Below are 22,977 nucleotides of genomic sequence, written 5' to 3' on the forward strand. Positions count from 1 at the left end.
ATACGAGGGCCCTGGGGCGGGCCGCGGCTGGAGGATGGGTCCAGACTTGCTGGTCCCTCTTCAGTCAGAGGCGGGTCGCTGGGCTGGGGAGTGGGAGGGGCCCGAGGGGAGACACCAGGTTGGCTGGGGAATGACATGGGCACCGGCACAGGGACCCGGCAGCCCCGGTTCTGGGAAACTTGCTCCTATGGCCCGTCTCTCTGTGTTTCTGTCGCTGTCTGTCTGTCTCTGTCTCTCTCGGGTCCTGACCCAGTCTAGGGTGCCACGGGCCCCCTTGCCCCTTCAAACCCAAGTCCTGCCAGGATACATGCCAGCCAGGCAGCAGGTGGGGAGTGGGGTTGGCGTGTGGGCCCTGCAGAGGCCCACAGGGCACCCCAGAAGGGGCTGGGGAGGCAGCTCCCCTCCGAGACGGAGGGGCTGGTAGTTGGGGGCCCAGCAGCCACGGCGCAGCCACTGCCTGGAGGTGAGAGCAGGTGGGGCCATGGTGGCCTCAGGTGGGCTGTGAGGACAGCCACCAGGCCAAGGGTCCTGTGGGTCCCTGCCTGACCCTCCACCTCCAGGCGGAACTTGTTTCACAAAGAGAAAGAGCTTAGTCTTTGCTCACAGTCGAACGGGGCGGGGGGGGGGGACGGGTCTTGGCGGGGAGACGACACCTTTTCTTTGCCCCAAGGGGCAGCAGCTTCACAGTAATGCGGTCAGTGAGAAGAACACAGCTTTTATTGGGAGGTGTGGGGGGTGGGTGCCCTGTCCGAGGGTCAGGACATCAACACGAAAGAACCCTGCAGACCCCCCAGCACGGCTGGGCGACTTGGTGCCCCGGGTACCCGCTCCTGCCCACTTCGGTGGGTCCGGGACACCCTGCCAGGCCGCAGGGGCTGGTTTTAAGGCAGTCGAATTGTGCGGCCCGGCTCACGGCCAGCTCCCAGGACCGGCGGGCAGTGAAACCCTGTCTGGCCAGCCCACATTTGTCCCCGGAGCCTCGGAGACCCTCTGCTGTGGCTGGATTGGAAAGTGCAAACACGTGGCTCTTCCTGCATTTGTAAAAAAATCCATAGAAACAGGCTCGGAGCCTGTGGCACCCAGTCCGACCCTCGGTCCCGGTGTTGGGGTCACGGCCCCGGCTCCCACAGGCAGACGCACATCTGAGGCCTTATTGCTGTGCGTGGGCTGGACCCTCGTGGCCACTCAGGGTCACAGGAGAAACGCAGGCTGGGCCGTCCAACTGGTTTCAACTGCCGGCTTTACCAATGCAGCATTTATTTTAAAATTAAATTAAATTAAATAAAAAAGACAAACTGCGTCACCAGGTAGTTTTCTCGGTTGAAGCGCCAACGCTGGGCGGCAGCATCACACGGGGCCGTTTAAGGCGGCTCCTGCAGGCGGTGCCACGTCCGTCTTCCTGCAGGAAGGGGCGGGGGGATAGGACTCACTCAGGACCAGGGCTTCCTCCCTGCCCCCGCCCCGGGCCTGACCCGCTCACCTGTCCTTTGTCACTAACCCCAGGGCAGCCGCCGAGGAGATGGCTGGGCTGACGGGGGCTGCGGTGGTGACAGCCACGGCGGCCGGCACAGGGGAGATGGTCAGGGTGGCCGGGCTAGGGCCACTGCTGCTCGGTACTGTGGTGGCCGCCACAGCAGCCTCAGGGAGGACGGCCACACCTGGGGCAGAGGTCACTTCTGCAGACGCAAGGGAGGCGAGGCCTGGTGGCATGTTGGTGGCGCACTCGGCCCTGTGCGGCACATGGGCTCTGGTTACCTGCGGCTCCACCTCGCAGGGTGGTCCAGGCCGCGCTGCCACCTCATGTTCCAGACACGCCAGAGCCCGCAGGCCTGTGCGCCGAGGCCTCCAGCCACCAGCCCAGCAGCGCCCATCCCGGCCTGGCCTCCCTGCAGCTCCAGACCCTCCTCCCCACCGGGTACTCCCGGGGCCAGGGCATTCTGGGCCTTCCCAGGGCAGCACTGGGGGCTCAGTTCTCTCCAAGGAGCCCTCGGGGGACCGCCTTGTGCTCTGTCTCAACCCCCTCCCCCAGCTTCCACTCAGAAGCAAGAGTGTCCCTCCTGCCCAAAGCTGGCCTCTGCAGGGTCACGGGGCCATCAGGGCGGCAGGGCCTGTCCACCTGCTCCTGGGCCAGCAGAGTGCTGGGGACAGCCAGACATGGGCCCTGGGACCTCCTGCCCACCCTGTCCTGCTCACCTGGGGCCTGGCTCGGGCGTCAGGGGGGCCTCCCGGGCGGGACCCATGCTGACAGCTTCCAAGGCACCAGCCACCTTCTGCTCGTCCTCACAGCTGCCGGAGACCCCCAGAGGGGCCTTCCTGGTGACACACACGTTCCGGGCACACAGGGTGGCTGGGCCAACTGCAAGACCGGGAGCCAGCGACAGCAGGTAAGGACAGAGGGGTCACAGGGCACAGCCTCAGGGTCCCCAAACCCAGGGAGCCAGCATGGAGTGTGTAAGGACTTCAGCCTGCAACACTAGGACAGGCCTGGTGCACCCCCAGCTGTCCCGTGCATGCAGCAGACGAGGGCGTCTGAGGTCACAGGAACTGCGGGAAGGAACCATCCTCCCGTGCGGGGAGAGCCGCCGCTCAGCCCTGGGGCTTTCCACTCCCTCCCTATGTGGCCCTGACACCCTGGGGGCCTCCCAAGCCTGTATGGGGGGCTCAGGGCCGGGCCTCTGATGAGCGAGGTGCACAGGTGGCCCGCCTGGGGTCCCGGGGCTCAGACAGGTGCTGGCCGCCTGGGCCTGGAGCTGGGCCTCCCCTCCCACTGCCTGCTGTGGTCCCCAGTGTCACCAGGGAGACGCCAGCCCCGCCCGCTCCCCTGCCCTCACCCGCGCCTACTCACGGCTTCTCTCCGGGCCCTGGTTCCCACTGCCCTGGGCATCACCGTGACCTGTGTCCACTGGGGAGCTGCACCTGGGCCCCGACTCAGAGCTGCAGATGAGGCCAATGCTGAGCTCGCGCCAGGCAGACCCAGGCCCCAGGGCCGCCCCCAGTCACCCCACCTCACCAGCAGAAAGGCTGGAAGTCGGCAAACTTGGCCCAGCCTTTCTCCTCCGGAGCTGAGGCGCTGGGGGAACTGGCCGCCCACACACTGGAGCCCACGTCCACCACCGCTCCCGGGGCTGGGCCTGAGGCCAGCGAGCTCCCCGGCTCATCAAATACCGTCCAGGCGGCACCTGCTGGGGGAGACACAGGGTCCAGGCCCCTGAGCAGAAGGCGGGCCCCCACCTGCCCTCAGAGCAGAGCCCTGTGGTCCAGAGGCGACCGGCCCCACAGCCGTGGCGTGGTCCTGCCTTTCCAGGGACCAGGGGACACCAGCCTCCAACCGTGACGATGTGGCTGAGGGACGATGCCGAGGGGCAGGGCGGCCGGGGCCACAGGCACTCGTGTGCAAGTGCGGGCGGCGGGGGCGAGAGTGCCCAGCCGCACGCGGGCCCGTGTCCCTCCTGGCTGCACCCGAGGTCCCATCACCAACCTTGTGAGCCGCCCTCCTCGCGGGGGCCTTCCTTCTGGGTGGAGGCCTGAAGGGCACTCGCCCGAGCCGCGAACCCGTGCGCTTCTGCGCGCTCCGCCCCGTCCTGGCTCTCTGGGGCCCGGGGGCCCCCAAACCTGAGGGGGGGGGTCGCACAGTGAGCGCAGTGACCCCAGGGCAGCCCTTCCTGCCCCTGCCCGGCCCTCTCCGCCCACCTGGCTCTGGTCACCCGGGCAGCGCGCTGCGTCGCCTCAGCCTGCCAGAGGTCGTCCTCCTCGTCAAAGGGCTGGATGTGGTCACTGCAGCAGGCCTCAAACAGGGCGGCGCCGGGCTGCGGGGCAGCGCGCATGGGCCCCGCGTCCCCGCCCCCGCCCCGCCCCGCCCCGCCCCGCCCCGCCCGCCGCCCCGCGCCGCGCCCCGCCCCGCGGACTCACACTGTCCTCGTCGGCGTCGACGCTGAAGTTGATCTCCGCGATCCTGTCAAACGGGGCGCTGCGGGGGCAGGGACGCCCGTCACCCCCCAGCCCGCCCCACACGTGACAGCCACAGGCCGGGGACCCGGTCACGCGGGGCAGAGCCCAGCAGCTCCCCCAGGGCTGAGCAGGCGGCCCTGGAGGCTCAAGCTGGGCCCCTGGCACGAGGGGGGCGGGCACATCCCACCGAGCTCACTTGACGCTGTCGTCCTGCTCGGCAAACTCCTCGTCACTGAAGCCGAACTGATCCACGAAGGTGGCCGTCATCTGCTGGACCTGGTACTCGGAGAAAGCCTGGGCCAGAGGAACCCAGGTGGCTCGGAGGAAGCCCCGGGCGCTCCCGCAGCCCCCCCCACCCGACCTCTCAGGCCGCGGGCCACGGGGGCCACACCGAATGGCCCTGGGACTCGAGTTTGCTTTCTTCTTCTCTTCTGCTCTTTTTTTTTTGGCTTTTATTTATTTATTTTCTTTTTGGCTTTTTAGGGCTGCACCCGTGACACATGGAGGTTCCCAGGCTAGGGGTCCAATCAGAGCTACAACTGCCGGCCTGCACCAGAGGCACCGCCACGCCAGATCCGAGTCGCATCTGTGACCTACTCCACCTACATCTCAGCAATGCCGGATCCTTAACGCACTGAACGAGGCCAGGATCGAACCCGAGTCCTCGGTTGGACTCACTACCACTGAGCCACGACAGGAACTCCTCCTCAGAAGGCTTGTCAAGGTGTAAGCGCCCTGGGGGGGGGGGGGTCCCTCTAACTAGAGGCGGGGCGGGGGGGCACTGGGACTGAGGCCCCGGGATACAAGCCTCTCCCTGCTCCTGCGGGAGGCAGCCTGGTGACACGCCGCGCAGGGCGCTGCCCAGGGTGTGGAGGAGGGGCTGCTGAGGGTGCGGGCCGGCCACACACACCTGCTGAAGGGACAGCTCGTTGGGGAAAACGGCCTCCACGTCCTCATCCTCACCTGAGGGGTGCAGGAGGTGGGTGCTCACCTGCAACAGCCAGGGCGGCGGGCATGAGCCTCCCTGTGCCGGTGCACGGGGCCCCGCGCCAAGCAGCCCCACGGGCACAGGCCAGGAAGGACCGGGGGGCCGAGGGGCCCCCCCTCTCGACCGGCCCGGGGCCAGAGGCTCCACCGCACGCTCTCGGCTGCGGGGTGCACGTGAGCTGTCTACAGACACGGGGGCTGCTCACCAGGTCCACCGCGTTCCTGCGGTTGGCCTCGGTCAGTGTCTCCTCCACGAAGCTCGCCCAGCGCCCACGGCAGTCCGCAGGGAGCCCTGCAGAGAAGGCCATCCGTAAGCCCCAGGCACAAGGGGAGCATGGGGTGCGGCCACACCTCTTCCTCCTCGCAGGCCCCATGGCACCTACACGGGCCTGGGGGCCCCTGTTTTTCTGGGGCGGTCGGAGCCTCGGAAAGACCCGCAGCCCAGAAACAGGGAGGAAGATCGTGGCCAAGGGCTTCCCGCTCGCTCCCACCTCCCCAGACCCAGCTCTGCCCGGGACCCCCTCCTGCAGGTGCAGACCAGGGGGCTGCCCCCAGCCCAAACCCCACCGATGGAGGCTCATGGTTGAGACCCCCGCGAGGGCATCCTGGGAAGGCACAGGTGCGGGCCCACCATGGCCACGCCGCCGCACACCTAACCTTTCTGTCCGCCCGCAGGGCGGCCCCCTCCACCGGCACCTCCGCGCCTGAGCCCCGAGGCACCCTGCCTCCCCAGCAAGGCCACGATCCCCTCCTAAGCTGCCGCCTTCTCGTGTCTGAATGGAGGTGCCTCAGGCCCCCAGCTCAGCCCAGGAGGCCGGGCACCCAGAGCTTCGGGCTGTGCCCAGGACACTCCAGGGCTGGGAAGGCTGTGGGTGGCCACCCTCAGGTCTGGGGGCCGGGGCAGAGGAGGCCTGGCCAGGGCCCGGCGCCGCTCCGGGGAAGAGCCCCCTCCCCCGCTCGCAGACGGGCCCCGCGGCCAGAGAAGAGCTGGTCTCTTAGCGTCGGCCCCGCAGAAGCGCGCCCGGGGCCCCCAGGGCTGCCCTGTGGGCAGGGAAGCCCACGGCCCGGGCACCAGCCGGCAGCCCCAGACGGCCGCACGCTCACCTCGGATGACCTCGCTGACGTGGGTCTGCATGGGGCCCCCCTCGAGGTTCTGCACCACCGCGTTGGCGATGCGCGTCAGGTGGCCCATGTTTCCGCGCCTCATGCCGCCCGCGGCCCTGGGGAGACGCGGCGTCAGGCCAGGCGGCCCCGTGGCCCCGACAGGCTACCGCCCCGCCAGCCTCCTCACGGCCTCACTGTGGGACCCCAGGTCCATGCCTGCGTCACTTGCAGGTCACCACCGAGCAGTGACACCGGCAGCCGTGGCGGGGGCTGAGGCCGCAGAGCCCACACCCACCCCCGCGGCCTCCAGACCAGCGCCCGGGCAGTGCTCCTGCGAGGGCCGCGGGCATGTGCCAAGCTCCTAGGGGAGCCCGGGGACAGACCCAGGACCTGGGAGTGGGCAGAGCACGGGGCAGCGGTGGGGCAGGCCTGTCCCTGCCCCGCTCACGAGCGCTCCGCGCCCAGAAGCGTAGGTCCTGGCTCCCGTCCGTGGTGCCGCACGCCCCACGCGGCCGTGAACACACAGCTCTCCCTCGATGCAGCATCTGGCCCACGTGTGACCCCGCAGAACAGCAGCCTCCCCCCACAGGCCCCGGGAAGAGGGTCCTGCAGATCTTCGCCCTTGGGGTCCGGAGAGGAGAGGGCGCGCTTTCAGCTGTGTTCCCCGCTCAGAGCCTGCCACCCCCAGGAGAGGAAGCAGGGGTGGTCTTGAGTCCAGGGCCAGCCTGGCAGAGGACGGGGGTCAGCAGAGGCTGGGCGGGACCGGCCCCCAGGTGGAGCTGGGATGAGGGTGGAGGCCTGTGACCAGCTGGCCAGGATGCAGGAGAGCTGGACCGAGGCCGGCCAGGGCCCGGGTCTGGAGGCATCCAGGCTCACAAGCCTGGCCACAGGCTGCCGTGGCTCAGGGACCCCTCGGGGACAGCGGCCGGCCCTCCCCCGACACAGGAACACACACGTGTGCAGCAATATGCCTTCCTGGGCACCACGTGGACTGCACCCAGGGGAATGCCAGGCGGCCCCGTCCTCTTGTTGCTACTTGAGAGCAGACACAACCTTGTGGGTCCTACACTTGGCGGGAATGTAAACTGGTACAACCACTGCAGACAGGAGAATGGAGCTTCCTCAGAAAACAGTATCAAGCTACCATATGACCCAGCAAGCCCACTGCTGGGCATATACCTGGACAAAACTTCACTGAAAAAGACACATGCACCTGCATGCTCACTGCAGCACCGTCCACAATAGCCAAGACATGGCAACAACCTCAATGTCCATCAACAGATGACCGGAGTAGGAAGATGTGGTATCGATACACAATGGACTACTACTCAGCCATAAAAAAAGAACAAAATAATGCCATTTGCAGCAACATGGATGGAACTAGACACACTCATATTAAGTGAAGTAAGTCAGAAAGAGAAAGACAGGAGTTCCCGCTGTGGCACAGTGGAAACAAATCCGACTAGGAACCATGATGTTGGGGGTTCGATCCCTGGCCTCGCTCAGTAGGTTAAGGATCTGGCATTACTGTGAGCTGTGGTGTGGGTCATGGATGTGGCTTGGATCCCGCATGGCGGTGGCTGTGGTGGAGGCCGGCAGCTGTAGCTCTGATTCGACCCCTAGCCTGGGAACCTCCATATGCCGCGAGTGCAGCCCTAAAAAGCAAAAAAAGGCCAAATACCATATGATATCACTTACACCTGAAATCTAACACACGGCACAAATGGCCCTTTCCACAGAAAAGAAAATCATGGACTTGGAGAACAGACTTGTTGCCGAGGGAGAGGGAGGGACTGGGGGTCCGGGGTTAGCAGACGCAAACCATCGCACTGGGAGCGGTCAGGCGATGCGGCCCTGCCCTACGGCTCAGGGAACTATATCCAGTCGCTTGCGAGGGGACGTGACGGAGGGTCATGGGAAAGGAGACCGCATGTACATGTGCGTGTAACTGGGTCACTTTGCTGCACAGCAGAAACTGACAGGACACTGTAAGTCAACTATAATAGGAAAAATTCAAAAGAAATTGTGGGTCCAGTCCTAGCAGGGCATGAGGGGTGAACTAGGTGAGCGTGGGGAGAAGCAGAAGCGGCCCTGGGCAGAGCGGGGCTGGGGCTGCCCACGCTGGACCCCGCGGCCACACTGAGGACCTGGGCCGTTGCAACTTTCAAGCAGGGAGTGACACGACCTGTCGGTTTCAGAAAGATCCCAGCCGATCCCCAGAGGAGAGGCCAGGTGGGGCGAGAAGAACACAGGAGGTGTCTTTCGAGGGCTCAGTAAGAGCAGGGGCTGGAGGCTGGGCGGGGAGCAGGGAGAACAGGGGACACACCGCAGGCACAGGAGTGGGGTCTTGGCCAATGGATGGGGGACGGGGGAAGAGGGTGAGGGCACAGGAAGCCAGGGCCACGAAGAGGCAGGACCAGGTCCACGGCGCGGGCTGGTTACCCGACCAGCACGCACGGCTGCTCCCGCAGGAGTAGGGCCCTTCCTTGAAAACCAACCCTCCGTGGCGGCCCTGGCGCCCCACGTTGAGTGAGCCCAGTGGTCCTTACTGTGTGTGGTCATTGGCTTCCCAGGCCTCCAGGATCCTCTGGACCAGGCAGCACTTGTGGAACAGCTAGAGAGACACGAGTCGGGGTCGGCAGGGCTGCCGCGGAGGTGGCTCCCCCCCACCCCGGGACCGGGGGCCTAGCAGGCAGCGGGCATACCCGTGGGCCCCGGCACCCTAGGGCAGTGTGGCAGTACAGACACCCGCAGGCGCCACCCAGGGCCGGCCACGTGGAGACTGGGGTCAAACCAGGACAGTCTCTTCCCCTCGGCCTTCAGGCCAGCTCAGGGACCCCAGCCTCCCCGGCCTCCTCCTGCCTCGGCACCACCTCCCACTCCCCTTTGGCCCCCCAGGTCTCACTTGCTGCCAGGCCCTGGCGCAGCTGGCTTCCCGCACCTGGCCTGCGGGCTTCAGCCCCATCTTGCAGGGGCCTCGCTATCTGGGCAAGGGTCCTGCTGGCCTTCACGGCCCCTGCACACACACCCCCTGTGGCTCTTGTCTCTAAAACCACCTGTTTCTGGCCGTTCACCCCCTCGCTTCATCTGGCTCACGCCGGCAGGGCTCTCCCAGGCCTCCAACCAGAGACCCGGGCCCCTCGCCAAGCTCCCGGCCCGAGCCTGGCAGCCAGCCCAGGGGACGGGCCAGCCCCCACGGCCTCCTGTTCACGGGGGGGCCTCCTGGCTGGGCCACATGCCCCCCACAGGCTCTCTCACCTCCTCCTTCCTCAGCGAACACCCACTAAGGTCCCCCCGCAGGACCCTGACACCCAAGTGCTCCTCTCGCAGCCTGGGACAGGCCACGTGTGTGAGCCACGTCCAGGTGGCCCCTGGGGTGAGCTCTGCACAGCGTGCTGGCGGGAGAGCGTCAGGGGGAGACAGCAGGAGCGCCGTGCAGGGCCCCCACGTTTCCAGGGGTTCAAGGTCCCAGAAAGTCTTCTGGTGAGACTCTATAGTCTGCTCTCTTTCCTGTGCTTTTCCCGACACATGGCAGGGCTGCTGGTGCCCTGTGGCCTGAAGGAGCAGACTCGGCGGCTTGGGGGTCCTCTGGCGTCCCCCTCAAGCCCGCCGCTCCGCCAGCTCTGGGGCCCTGGCAAACACGGATGGCGCCTTCTCTGTGATTTCCTGTCTCTGGTAAAGGAGAGCAGCCCGTGCTCCGAGGGCTGGAGGAGGGGACATAGGCGGGCCCAGGTCAGCACTCATGTCCACAGTCTGGGTGGGGCTCAGCACAGGCAGGGCAAACAGGGCACGGCGGCAATGGGACACTGGCCGGACTTACGTGGGTCACCATCGTGTCCTCAGGGTGGCTGGCGGCAGGCTGGGGGGTCTCTGGGTCCCTGCTGGAGGCCGCAGGCTCCGCCCCCACCTCAGGCCCACTGGCTACGGCCCTGTCCTCCCGGGCAGCATGGGAGAGGATGGCGGCTACGCACAGCTCCACTTGGAAGTGCAGGAAGTTGTTCCAGGTGTACTTAAAAAACAGATCCTGGGGAGAGAGAGAAGGGGCGCCCTCAGGCTGGCCTCCCGACGCGGGCGGGACCGGGGGTCCTGCTGTCCTGGTGCACCTGCCCGCATCCCCTGATGTCTGGGCAGCAGTGCCGTTAGACCTCCACCCACCCCGAGGTGCCGCTTCTGCCTGGTGACCTTTTTCTCATCTGAGGCGTCCTGGGGTGACTGTCCCTCAGCTCCTAGGTCAGGTGCTTAACCAGAGAATCTCCCGCCTTTCTCCTCAGGGCTGCAGGCGTCCCTGCAAAATCTACCTGCGCTCTGCGCTGCTACCCCTGTGGACACGCCGCAGCGGAGGCTGAGCCGGGCAGTGGCGGCCCCCCTACAGCCACTCCAGGCCTAGGGACGGGCAGCACCGGCAGGGGCCTCGGCAGCCTGCAGCCCAGACCCTCTGCTGCCTACGTGGGGTGTGTGTGGGGGGGTTCAGGGAGGGGAGACTCCACCCCGGGATATAAGTCTGGGCCCTACTTTCACAGCGGGGGGTTGGGAGCTGGATCAAGGAAGGACGCTCTGCCTGGCACAGTTCCCTTCCTACACAGAAACGGTCTCAAGTCTCAGCTCCACCTTCTCTGCCTGTGTGGCCCTGGCTGACCTTGGAGGTAGCTTCATCATGCCGCCTTGTCCTCAACACAGGGTCAGACCTATCTCCCAATAAAGAAAAGCCCAGATTGGGTGGCTTCACTGGTGAATGCTACCAAACATTTAAAGAATTAACACCACCAACCCTTCTCAAACTCTCCCAAAGAACCAAAGAGGAGGAAACACATCCTGCTTAGTTCACTCCTCAAGGCCAGCACTGCCCCGATACCAAAGACATCACGAGAAAAGAAACTACAAGAACATACAGTGGGAGAAAGAACAGCCTCTTCAATAAACGCTGCAGGAAAATCGAAAGCTACACGTAAGAGAAAGGAAAGCAGAACTCTGTCTAACACCACACACAAAAATAGACTCGCAGTGGATTAAAGACCTCAATATAAGGCCAGACACTATAAAACTCCTAGAGGAAAAAAGTAGGTGGGACACTCTCTGACATAAGTCACAGCAACAGCTTGTGCGCTCCACCTCCTAGAGCAATGACAACGAAGACACAGACAAACCTACGGGACCTACTCAAACTCAAAAGCTTTTGCACAGCAAAGGAAACCATAAAAAAAAACAAAGGACAAGCCACAGAATGGGTGAAAATCTTTGCCAATGATGCAACAGACAAGGCCTAATCTTCAAAATATACAAACAGCTCATGCAACTCAACAACAAAAAGACAAACAACGCAATTGAAAAATGGGCAGAGGACCCAAACAGAATTTCTCCAAAGAAGACATGCGGATGGCCAATGGGCATATGAAAAAATGCTCAACATCACTGATTATTAGGGAAATGCAAATCAAAACTGCACTGAGGTGCCACCTCACGCCGGTCAGAATGGCCGTCATTAACAAGTCAACAAACAACAAATGCTGGAGAGGGTGTGGAGAAAAGGGAACCCTCCTACACGCTTGGTGGGAATGTAAATTGGTACAACCACTATGGAGAACAGCATGGAGGGTCCTCAGAAAACTAAATGCAGACCTACCGTATGATCCAGCAATTCCACTGCTGGGCATATATCCGGACAAAACGTTCCTTGAAAAAGATACATGCACCCTATGTTCACTGCAGCACTATTCACAATAGGTAAGACATGGAACCAACCTAAACATCTATCAACAGATGAATGGATTAAGAAGATGCTGTACATACATAAGCAGTGGAATATTACTCAGTCATAAAAAGACAAACTAGTGCCATTTGCAGCAACATCAATGGATCTAGTGACTCTCGCGCTAAGTGAAGTAAGTCAGAAAGAGAAAGACAAATACCATATGGTATCACTTATTTGTGGAATCCGAAATAGGGAACAGACGATCATATCTAAAAATAAAGAAACGAACAAACAAAAATCATGGACAAAAAGAGCAGACTTGGGCTTCCCAAGGGGGAAAGGGGAGGAAGTGGGATGGATGGGCATTTGGCTCTTTTTTTTTTGTCTTTTTGTCTTTTTAGGGACGTGCCCATGGTATACGGAGGTTCCCAGGCTAAGGGTCGAATCAGAGCTGCAGCTGCCGGCCTACGCCACAGCCACAGCAATGTGGGATCCAAGCTGCGTCGACAACCTACGCCACAGCTCAAGGCAATGCCAGATCCTTAACCCACTGAGCTAAGGCCAGGGATCAAACCTGCATCCTCATGGACACTACCTGGGCTCGTTAACCACTGAGCCACGACAGGGAGGTTTTTCGGATGCAAACTGTTCTATTTGGAACGGATGGGCAATGGGATCCTACTGTACAGCCCAGGGAAATGTGTGCGATTGGGTCACTTTGTGGTACAACACAACTTGACGAAACATTGTAAATCAACTACATTTTGGTAACAATAATAAAAGAAACTACAGACCAATATCCCTCATGAACACTGATGTAAAAATCCTCCACAAAATATCAACAAATAGAATTCAGTGGCATATTAAAAAGATTACATGCCATGACCAATTGGGATTTGTTCCTGGCAGGCAAGGATGGTTCAACTTATGAAAATCAATGCAGTCAACGGCATTAAAGGACGCAAAGGACAGAAACCACGCCATCATCTCAACGGATCCCGAAAAAGCATTTGGCAAAAGCCAACACAATTTCTTGATAAAAACAATTAACAAACTAAGAATAAAGGAAACTTCCTCAACGCAGCACAGGGCATCTACGACAAGCCCGCAGCGAACGGCACACTCGGAGGTGAGAGCCTGAGGCTGTTCCCCTGGACCAGGGTCAAGGCCAGGGCCCCTCTGCCACAGCCAGTCAACACTGCAGTCCCACACTGGTTCTGGCCAGAGCAACCAGGCAACAAAAAGAAATAAAAGACATCCAAGGTGGAAAGGAAGCAGTAAAACGATCTCTTTTCACAGATGACATAATCTTACATGTGTAAAATCCTACAGATTCCACACAAACCTTTAGTACTAATAAACAAATTCAGCCAAGTTCCAGGGCACAATATCAGGAAACTTGTATTTCTACACACTAACAATAAAGAAATTAAGAAAAAAAACAATTAAAAACTCCATTTACAGTACCATCCAAAAGAATAAAATACTTAGGAATAAATTAAGCCTGGGTATACTACAACTATAAACTATACCTAAACTATAAAAGATTGCTGAAAAATACTACAGAAAACCTAAATAAATGGACAGTCGTCTGTATTCGTAAATTGGAAGACTGAAATTGACAATACTACCCAAAGTGATCTACAGATTGAATATAATCTCTGTCAAATTCTAATTTTTTCGTAAAAAAAGAAAAATCCATCCTAAAATTATATGTAATCTTAAGGGATCCAATAAGCCAATTTTGAAAATTGAGAACAGAGTTGGAGGACTCACACTTTCCAATCTCAGAACTTCCTACGGCTACGGTGATTGAAACACTGTGGAACTGGCATCAAGGGTGGACAGCAAGGCCAACGGAACAGAACAGAGCCCAGAAACAAGCTTCACATACATGGCCAACTCATTTTCAACGAGGGTGCCAAGAACACTCAATGGGAAAAGGACAGTGTTCTCCTCTTTTTTTTTTTTTTTGTCTTTTGCCTTTTCTTGAGCCGCTCCCACAGCATATGGAGGTTCCCAGGCTAGGGGTCTAATCGAAGCTGTAGCCACCAACCTACACCAGGGCCACAGCAATGTGGGATCCGAGCTGCGTCTGCGACCCACACCACAGCTCACGGCAATGCCGGATCCCTAACCCACTGAGCAAGGCCAGGGATCGAACCTGCAACCTCATGGTTCCTAGTCAGATTCATTAACCACTGCGCCACAACGGGAACTCCAGGATAGTGTTTTCAACAAAAGGTGCTCAAAGAAATAACAAGTGTTGTGATGATGGGGGGAAAAAAGAAACTTTGTGTGCTGTTGGCAGGGACTGTAAACTGGCACAGCCACTGTGCAAATCACACACCTAAGACGATTCCTCGAGAATTAAAACCAGAACAATCACATGATCCAACAATTCCACTCCCAAGTATTTATCCAAAGACTATAATACACTAATTTGAAAAGATACATGTCCTCCATGTTCACTGCATATTACAATAATCAAAATAGTAAATTAACATAAGTGCCCATCAACAGAGGAATGAATAAAGAAGATGTGGTGTATGTATACAATGGAATACTACTCAGCTATAAAAAAGAATGAAATCTTGCTATTCCTAGTAACACGGATGGACCTAGAGGATTATTATGCTAAGTGAAGTAAGTCAGATGAAAAAAGACAAATACTGTACAATTTCATCCATATGTGGAATATAAAAAACAAAGTAAATAATCAAACCAAAGTGATTACCAGTGGTAAGGGAGAAGACAAAATGGGTAAAAGGGATCAGCCGCATGGTAAATTTTTGGTGGTAAGCACGCTCCAGGGAAATAGAATACATACGAAAATTACACTGAAAACAAAACAAAACAAATGGTGCTGGGAAAACTGGATATCCACATGCAAAGGAATGAAGCTGGACCTTCACCTTACTCTGTATATGAACACAAAACAGATCAAAGACCTGCCAGAGTTAAAAGTATGAAGCTCTTAGAAAAAAACACATGAGGAAGGCTTCAGGATTTGGATTTGGCAATGATTTCTTAGGTATGACCCCAAATGCATAAGAAATGAAAGAAAAAAATAGATAAACTGGACTTCATCCAAATAAAAAAACTTGTGTGAAGGATACTATAAGAGAGTAAAAAGGCAAGTCACAAAATTGGAGAAAATATTTGCAACTCATGTAGCTACGACCTTACTATCCAGAATATATGAAGAATGCCAACTCAACAACAATAAAAAAAACCCACCCAATCCAAAAATGGACAAAGTGAGTTCCTGTCCTGGCACAGCAGAAATGAATTGGACAAGTACCCATGAGGATGCGGGTTCCATCCCTGGCCCCACTCAGTGGGCTAAGGATCTGGTGTTACTGTGAGCTGCGGTGCAGGTCACAGACATGGCTCGGATCCCACACTGCTGCGGCTGTGGGGCAGGCTGGCAGCTGCAGCTCTGATTCAACCCCTGGCCTGGGAACTTTCACATGCTGCGGGTGCGGCCCTAAAAAGCAAAAAAAAAAGGACAAAGGACTTAGTTCTCGAAAGAAGATATACAAAATGGCCAGCAAAAGCCCATGAAAAGGTACTCGACATCGCTAATCATTAGCGACAAGCAAAGAAAACCACAGTGAGACACCACCTCACACCCGAAATGGGAGACACACGACGATGCGGAGAAACTGCAGGTGGGGTGTAAAACAGCACAGCCACTGTGGGGAACAGACTGTGGCGCCTCAAAGGATGAACACACAATCATGATATGACCCATTAATTCCACGCCTACGTATACACCCATGACAAGGGAGAGCCATCTGTACATCCATGCGTACCGCAGCACTATTAAAAACAGCCAGAGTCGGGAGTTCTCGTGTGGCTGAGCAGGTTAAAGATCTAGCGCTGCTGCAGCTGCGGTGCAGGTTGCAACCGAGGTGCGGGTTCAGTCCTCCGCCCGGGAACTTCCACGTGGCATGGGTGTGGCCAAAAAAATATGGCCAAAATGTGGAAATAACTCAACTGTCCATCAACGTATGAATGGATAAACCAAATGTGGAGTTAACAAGCCCAGTTAACTAGTATCCAAGAGGACACAGGTTTGAACCCTGGCCTCCCTCAGTGGGTTAAGGATCCGGTGTTGCCGTGAACTGTGGTGAACATGGCTCGGATCCCACATTGCTGTGGCTGTGGTGTAGGCCGGCAGCTGTAGCTCCGATTCAACCCTTAGCCTGGGAACTTCCATATGCCATGGGTGTGGCCCTAAAAAGCAAAAAAAAAAAAAAAAAAAAAAGATGAGAAAGTCTGGGAATAGTGGTAGTGGTTATACAATATTGTGAATTTACTTAATGCCCCTGAATCGTATGCTTGAAAATTCTTAAAATGGTAAATTTCTTTCCTGTTACATGTGTTTTGCCACAACAAAATGAAAGTGAAGGAGTTCCCTGGTGGCCCAGTGGGTTAAGGATCTAGTGGTGTAACTGCTACAGCTCAAGTTGCAGCTGTGTCATGAGTTGGGAACTTCTGCATCATGCATGCATAGCCAAAAAAATAAACAAATTAAAAAAAACCAGATATTGGGTTGAATTACTTACAAATTAAGATGATCTCATGAACAATTTGATTTGTTAGAATAATTTTTTTTTTTTTTTTTGCTTTTTAGGGCCACACCCATGGCACATGGAGGTTCCCAGGCTAGGGGTCAAATCAGAGCTACAGCTGCCGGCCTACACCACAGCCAGAGCAACACGGGATCCAAGCTGCGCCTGCGACCTACACCACAGCTCATGGCAATGCCAGAGCGAGGCCAGGGATTGGGCCCACAACCTCATGGTTCCTGGTCAGATTCATTTCCGATGCACCACGGCAGGAACTCCTAGAATAAAATTTTTTTAAAAATAGAAAATAAAATGAAAGTAAAAAGGGAAGTGGAGGAGAGAGACAAACTATCCTTTGAGGAGAGGAAAGGAAATGAAAGTTTCCTTTTTTTCTTTGGCTGCACCCATGGCATACAAAAGCTCCCAGGCCAGGGAACGAACCCATGCCACAGCAGCAACCCGAGCCACAGCAGTGACAATGCCCAATCCTTAACGCCCAGAGCCACCAGGGAACTCCAGATTAAGTCTTTCTTGACCGCCCTCTGACCCGCACCTGGGTTCTATGTCTGTCCTTCAAGCCCCATTCCAAGGCTGGCTTCTTCCACGAGTGAGATTTAAATTTAAGCAAATTTCAGCTTCCTGGGAACAGAGGCCCAAGGGCCAGGCTGCAGAGAAGCCTGGGAGGAATCTGCCTGGTGCAGGGCTGGGGCGAGGTCCCCTCTCCGTCAGCCCTATTCTGCCATCACCTCCTGCCAACCCCTGCAGACCCCTCGGATGGCCTGCCAACCCCTCCTCAGACCCCCAGGGCATGCCCACCAGAGAAGCACCCCCACCAGCTCTGCCTTCACTGGAGAGCAAGGAGCTGCTCTTTTGGGGTGTTTTACACCGAAGAGCTCCAAGGTTCTCTCTGGAGCAGAAATCAGAAAGGGTAGCGACCATGCCAGCTCTGCCCTCTGCCTCCCGGCAGCCCTTAACGACCTGCAACAGGCGTATCTGAGCTGCTCAGTGGGCCTCCCCAGCGACCCGGGGGTCACGCCCAGGCACAGGAAATGGTCTCTCTGTACACGCAGCCCCTGCTCTAGGACCAAACCAGAGCTTCCTCTCAGGGTGCCAGCCCGGGGTCCCCTCCTGATGGCCCGGCCCCTGTCTGCCCACCCACCGCGGACCAAAGACGCAGGGCAGATGCAGACTAGCGGTGGGGCCGCTCACCAGCAACAAGCCCATGGTGTTGAGCCGGCAGAGCTCCTGGTTGATGCTGGGCGTGTTCGTGTGCAGCAGGGCGGCCACGAGGCGGGCGCCGTGCAGGCGGGCGTTGCCCAGGGGCTCCTCCAGCACACCGATGGTGGTCAGGATCGCTTTTTTCTGCAAACACAGAAGCACCACCCTGTTGGAGCCTGTAGCCACGGGGATCACTGTGGGCCCCTCTTAGCTCAGGCGCCAACTGTGAAAGGGCCAGGCCACTGCTGCATGACGAGGCCCAGCCGGGGCGGGTCCTCGAGGCAATGCTGCCTGCAGGAGGACACAAGGGGCCAGTCCTCAGGCTCACGGGAGTGACTGGGGGTGGGTCCCAGCATCCTGGGCTCAGCCTGCCAGCCGAGGACAAGTGACCTCAGCCTACAAGGTGCGTCCAGGATGGGGCCAGCTCTCTCTGGGGACAGACTCGGGATGCTGAGCCAGCAAGACACCTACGAAAGCTCTCGAAGGCGACTGGAGACACAGTGACCTCGTGAGACTGGGCACTCCCACACACATGGCACAGTGCATCTGCCTTTTCCCTAAAGGACTGTTCCAGAAGCCCGGCCTTCACGAAGCTTCCTCTGCGGCCGAGGAGGCAGCCCATAAGCAAGCTGACATTTCCTGCAGACCAGGGTGGGTGCTGCGCTCCGAGGGAAGGGAAAGGACAACGAGCCAGGCCGGGGGGCCAGCCGGGGCTCGGGGGGCAGGGAGTGAGTCCCCAGCGAGACCAAGCACTGCCCGGAGCTGCTCAGCTGACCCTTGGCTGGGTGCCTCCAACTCAGACACCAGGCCCACAGTGAAGTCAGGCCCTCGGACAGCCCTGCGCGGGGGGCGCAGGAGCCTACCTTTGGCGGGCTGAGCAGAAGCTGGTGGAAGTCCTTCAGCCGTGGCTCAATGCCGAGCAGGACACCGCTGCTGACGGCACACAGCCTGTCCAGTCCCTGAGAGCAGGAGTCCACCAAGCCCTCTGTCCTGTGGACGGGAGGGCAGTGGAGACACAGAGAGGCCACCAGGGAGGCAGGTGCCTGCGGGGTGGGGGCCCGGGCGACGCCCCAAAAGGGCTGCAGGCCTCAACTCACTGGACCCAGCGCTGCTCTCCCCTCCCGCCTGCAAGTACTCACTGCTGTCCCCACTCCTTGGCCACACTGTCCCTGTAGCTTTTTCAAGCTAACTTCTCTGAGATCTTTATTTAAACTTTTGCCAGTAGGAGAGGACTACACAACCATCACAGAAGAAAGGGTTAAGTACATAAAAGGCGCCTCTTGTGTGTTCCTCACTTTCCCGCCGGGCCTGGAGCCAAGTCCCCACTTCCTGCAGGAGGGGCCCAGGCCTCCTGGTTCGCGAAGATGAAAATCAATATTCTGGTTGCCTAACTACAGAAAATGACGATGACATCTATTCCCTGTAGACATACAGTAACAACTACTGTCTGCAGGTACTAGTCATCCTATTCTTCGGTAATAAGCCAGGAAACAGGTACTGGGTACGAGAGAGAGCGATACCGCCGATCATCCCACCACTGAGACTATCCCATGTCTCCTGTCATTTTCTGGCTGTTCTGTTTTCTCTTTTTTTCTCTTTCCCCCCCATTTTAGGCCTGCAAATTTGGCATATGTAAGTTCCCAGGCCAGGGGTCCAAGTGGAACTGCAGCTGCCAGCCTACACCACAAGTCACAGCAACATGGGATCTGAGTCAAGTCTGCGACCTACACCACAGCTCACGGCAACGCTGGAGCCGTAACCCACTGAGCGAGACCAGGGATAGAACCTGCGTCCTCATGGATACTAGCTGGGCTCGTTACCACTGCACCACAACGGGAACTCCCTTTTTTCTTTCTTTTACAGCTCTCAGTGCTGGGGCTACAGGGAGGTCCCCTCCAGCACGAGGACAGGGGGAGCCACGGTCTCCTTGGGGGAGTCAGGCCCCTCACCTTGCACGTGACATAACCGAGCATGCTCAAGCGCGCGCACGCGCACACTCACACACACGTGCGCTCACACATATGCACACGCGCACACGCACACACACACACACAGGTGCGCTGTGCCATGAGGATGCGGGATTCCCCACAGGCCTGGGGGAAGCCCGCCTGCAGGGCCTATTCTGCAGCCACGTCTACAAACACTGTGCAAACTGGCAGCAGGGGGTGCCTTGGGCTGACGTGGGAACATGATCGATGGCGAAGGTCAAAGGGGACTTGGCAACAGCCCTAAAGCTGACCTTTTCCACAAGGAGCATCTATCTACGTGACCACTTGCATGAGGAGAAACCAGGCAAACACACACAGCACATGCGGCCACCCCGCCCGTCCCTGAAGCGCCAGCTCCGCCCCGGGCAGCAGCTCCCTCGGGGACACTCACCCAGGCCGCCTGGTCTCCAGCAGGGTCAGCAGCACCTGCGTCCCGCTGACGAGGCAGCCCTCGGTCTGGGCTCCGTCAAACATGTTCCTCAGCAGCTGCTCCACACAGTCCTGCCTGGGGGACGCCTCGGGGTCAGGGCCTGGAGCAGCAGGCGCACAGTACCCGCCCCCCGCCCCCGCGGGGGAACAGCACCCTGAGTCCCGGGGGCGGGGATCAGGGCGCAGGCCAGGCTCCCAGGGCTCTCAGACACTGCCGCTCAGGCCGGCCTGCCAGGAGACCCCCCCCCCACCGGGGGACACAGACCAGGGGTTCGTGGTGGTTCAGGTGAGCAGGTCTCAGGCAGGGAGGGGGCTCAGAGCAGGGCCCCACGCAGCACTCACGACTCCAGCACCGTGAGGAGGGGGTCTGGCTCCGGAGCCTCCTGCCGCTGGCCGCCCTGCTCTCTGCCCAGCCTGACGATGTCACAGAGCGTCTGGGATGCATTGGACTGACTCTGCAAGGACGTAAACACAGAGCCTCCCTCAGAGACGCCGGACTCCGAGCTCCTTCGTACCAGAGAGGCCCGGCCGCCCTCCCTACAGGGTGTGGACCTGGTCAGACCCCAGAGCTCAAGCGGGGCCTCACGCAGACACTACTCCACCCCTCAAAGACGCACCACCTGCTGTGTTACCCACACAGTATTTTAAATCAGTAGGGGGCTGTTAGGATTCAGAATGAGTCCTGCGAGGAGTTCCCATTGGCTCAGTGGTTAATGAACCCAACTAGGATCCACAAGGACACGGGTTTGATCTCTCGCCTCGATCAACAGCTCAAGGATCCGGTGTTGCCGTGAGCTGTGCTGTAGCTCACGGATGTGGCTCCGATCCTGCGTGGCTGTGGCTGTGGTGTAGGTCAGCAGCTGCCGCTCCGATTCGACCCCCAGCCTGGGAACCTCCATAAGCCACAAGTGCGGCCCTAAAAACCAAGAGAAGAAAAAAAGAAAAGGGATGAGTCCTGTGAGCTGATGCAAACATGGCAGTTGCCACGGAGAAAGCAGAGGCTCTGCTCTTCTAGGGAATGGCTGAGCCTGGGGAAATTCAGAATCTCTGACTTGGTGGATTTGCCAAGAACGTGGGGTCTCTCTGTGGGTAAGGTGAACAAGGTAAGAGAGACGCTCAGCTCCCCCCTCCCCCCGCCACCCCGCACCTCGCTCCCCTCAGGGAACACAGGGAGCACGCAGCCCTGCCGTGTACCCGCGTACCCTGCGGGAGGATGGGCAGAAAGGTGCTCGTGACCATTACAGGGAAAATGAAAGTGGCCAGGCGGGCTCTGTCCTCCACGAACAGCACACTCAGGTCGACAAGCGCAGGACAGGGCCATGCGCTCTCAACAGCAATACGGGTGAGGTGGGCGGGGCCGGTGGAAAGGTGGGCGGGGTTGAGGGGGGAGGGGGGAGGGGGCTCTGCCTCCGCCCCCCCAGGAGGCGGGGGAGTGGGGGCTTCTTCCCCCAGCTCACACCTCCTCCAGCAGGAGCGCCGGGGCTGCGGCCGAAGCCCCCTCCGACACCCGCTGGAGGAGGATGCAGCCGGGGGCACCCGAGTGGTGGTGCGGCGGGAGCCGAGGGCAGCCTCGCCCACCGCCCTCAAGGAGCTGAGTTGGGCGGAGCCACCCCTGAGCCCCATCTAAGCCCAGGGACAACCACCTTCTGGTGAGAAACCCCGCAGAGGGCCGGGATCCCTGACCCACAGGAAGTAAGATTTAAAAAATACTGTTACAGGCAACTACGTTTTGGGGTGATCTGTTACTCAGCCGTAGATAACTAATACAATTCTGTTTGACCGAATTGTTTTGTTTTGGCTTTTTTTAGGGCCGCACTCGCGGCGCATGGAGGTTCCCAGGCTCGCGGTCGAATCAGAGCTGCAGCTGCTGGCCTGCACCACAGCCACAGCCACGCGGAATCGGAGCCAAGTCTGCAAGCCCTACCGCAGCTCACGGCAACGCCGGATCCTTAACCCACGGAGCGGGTCCAGGGATCGAACCTGTGTCCTCACGCCTCCTAGTTGGCTTTGCTGAGCCCTGAAGGGAACTGTCTGAGTGGTTCTTTGGAGCAGATCTACATGGATGCTACTGCTGAGCAAAACATCTGGGAGGAGCGCTTGCTCAAGGAAGAAGGTAGCTCCGCGGCCAGCCAGCCTCTGAGGGAGGCGCAACGGCCCTGGCAGCCGGCCAGGCTCCCGAGCAGAGCTGGTCACTCACGTCTTCGTCCTGGCTCGGATGGATCAGCTCCACGAGCCGCTGGATGACCCTCTCCTCGTTGAGCCACTGAAAGAGAAGAGGACGCCGGTCCAAGGCTCTGCTCACACCTGCCCAGGAGGGCCCCTCGGGGCTGCAGAAATCCACCTGCCAGGTTCCGAGAGCGATTCCTCAGCAGCAGGCGGGTCCACCCAGACCCAGAGAGCAGGGCAGAGGCCCCAAGGTCACCAGGGAGGGCGTCCCCGTCCACGGGTCCTGACAGTTCAGGCACCTCTGCTGGCTCCCCGCCCCGCGCCCAGGCCGGCCTCATCTCTGTCCCGGTCAGGAGGGGCTCCCTGGACAGGCCGGCACTTCCTTACCCCAAAAGTGCTCGGCGCAGAGGCGGGGGAGGCTCCCACTAAGGCCCCGGGGCTGAGGCCTGCGCTGACGGACCTCTACCAGAAGGTCGCGGTAGGAGGCGCTCCCTAACGAGGCCACTTAGGACTCTAAGAGTGAGACCTGCCACCTTGATGACAACTGTCACCTAATTCCAGGAGCAGGAAAACCAGCAAGAAGGACCAATGGCGTACTTACTTAATTTTAAATCGCATGACAAACAAAACCTGCCAACCCCCAGCGAACAGCGTGTCCTGCCCTGATTTCTGGGCTTCTCTGGGTTGAGAACCCTCCTCTTTGCCGGGAAAGCCCTTGGGAGCCCCGGGCAGTGCCTCTCGCTGAGAATATTGCCAGGGCGGCCGCAGGCACACAGCTCAGGACCAACAGGCTGACTCCGGGCTTTCCAACTTCTCTGCCTGCGAATCCTCGTCAGCAAGTGCCTCCTCTCAGGCACCCGACTGGGCACAG

The 22,977-nt window shown here is 59.0% G+C and overlaps 1 protein-coding gene across 6 annotated transcripts in view; it reads right to left on the reverse strand.

Annotated features, from left to right (window-relative positions):
* Positions 1–699: 699 nt before the first annotated feature.
* Positions 700–22,977, reverse strand: part of PPP6R2 (protein phosphatase 6 regulatory subunit 2) — a 74,098-nt gene continuing 51,820 nt past the window's right edge. For 2 of the 6 annotated variants that reach the window (XM_047785873.1, XM_047785874.1), the window contains 19 exons: positions 22,138–22,203; positions 20,283–20,395; positions 19,903–20,016; positions 18,387–18,513; positions 17,515–17,667; positions 9,860–10,063; positions 8,589–8,653; positions 6,040–6,155; positions 5,142–5,227; positions 4,859–4,939; positions 4,145–4,242; positions 3,910–3,967; positions 3,691–3,806; positions 3,479–3,612; positions 3,011–3,182; positions 2,846–2,934; positions 2,194–2,356; positions 1,481–1,729; positions 700–1,399 (listed from right to left, as the gene is read on the reverse strand). In XM_047785873.1, coding sequence (XP_047641829.1) covers positions 1,348–1,399; positions 1,481–1,729; positions 2,194–2,356; positions 2,846–2,934; positions 3,011–3,182; positions 3,479–3,612; positions 3,691–3,806; positions 3,910–3,967; positions 4,145–4,242; positions 4,859–4,939; positions 5,142–5,227; positions 6,040–6,155; positions 8,589–8,653; positions 9,860–10,063; positions 17,515–17,667; positions 18,387–18,513; positions 19,903–20,016; positions 20,283–20,395; positions 22,138–22,203 — 2,256 coding nt within the window. In that variant the 3' untranslated portion in view covers positions 700–1,347. Of the gene's footprint in view, positions 1,400–1,480; positions 1,730–2,193; positions 2,357–2,831; positions 2,935–3,010; positions 3,183–3,478; positions 3,613–3,690; positions 3,807–3,909; positions 3,968–4,144; positions 4,243–4,858; positions 4,940–5,141; positions 5,228–6,039; positions 6,156–8,588; positions 8,654–9,859; positions 10,064–17,514; positions 17,668–18,386; positions 18,514–19,902; positions 20,017–20,282; positions 20,396–22,137; positions 22,204–22,977 lie in introns of those variants that run through there. The other 4 variants (XM_047785875.1, XM_047785876.1, XM_047785878.1 and 1 more) reach the window with 4 other exon arrangements.

The sequence above is a fragment of the Phacochoerus africanus genome, chromosome 7, assembly GCF_016906955.1.
Source record: "Phacochoerus africanus isolate WHEZ1 chromosome 7, ROS_Pafr_v1, whole genome shotgun sequence".
NCBI lineage: Eukaryota > Metazoa > Chordata > Mammalia > Artiodactyla > Suidae > Phacochoerus > Phacochoerus africanus.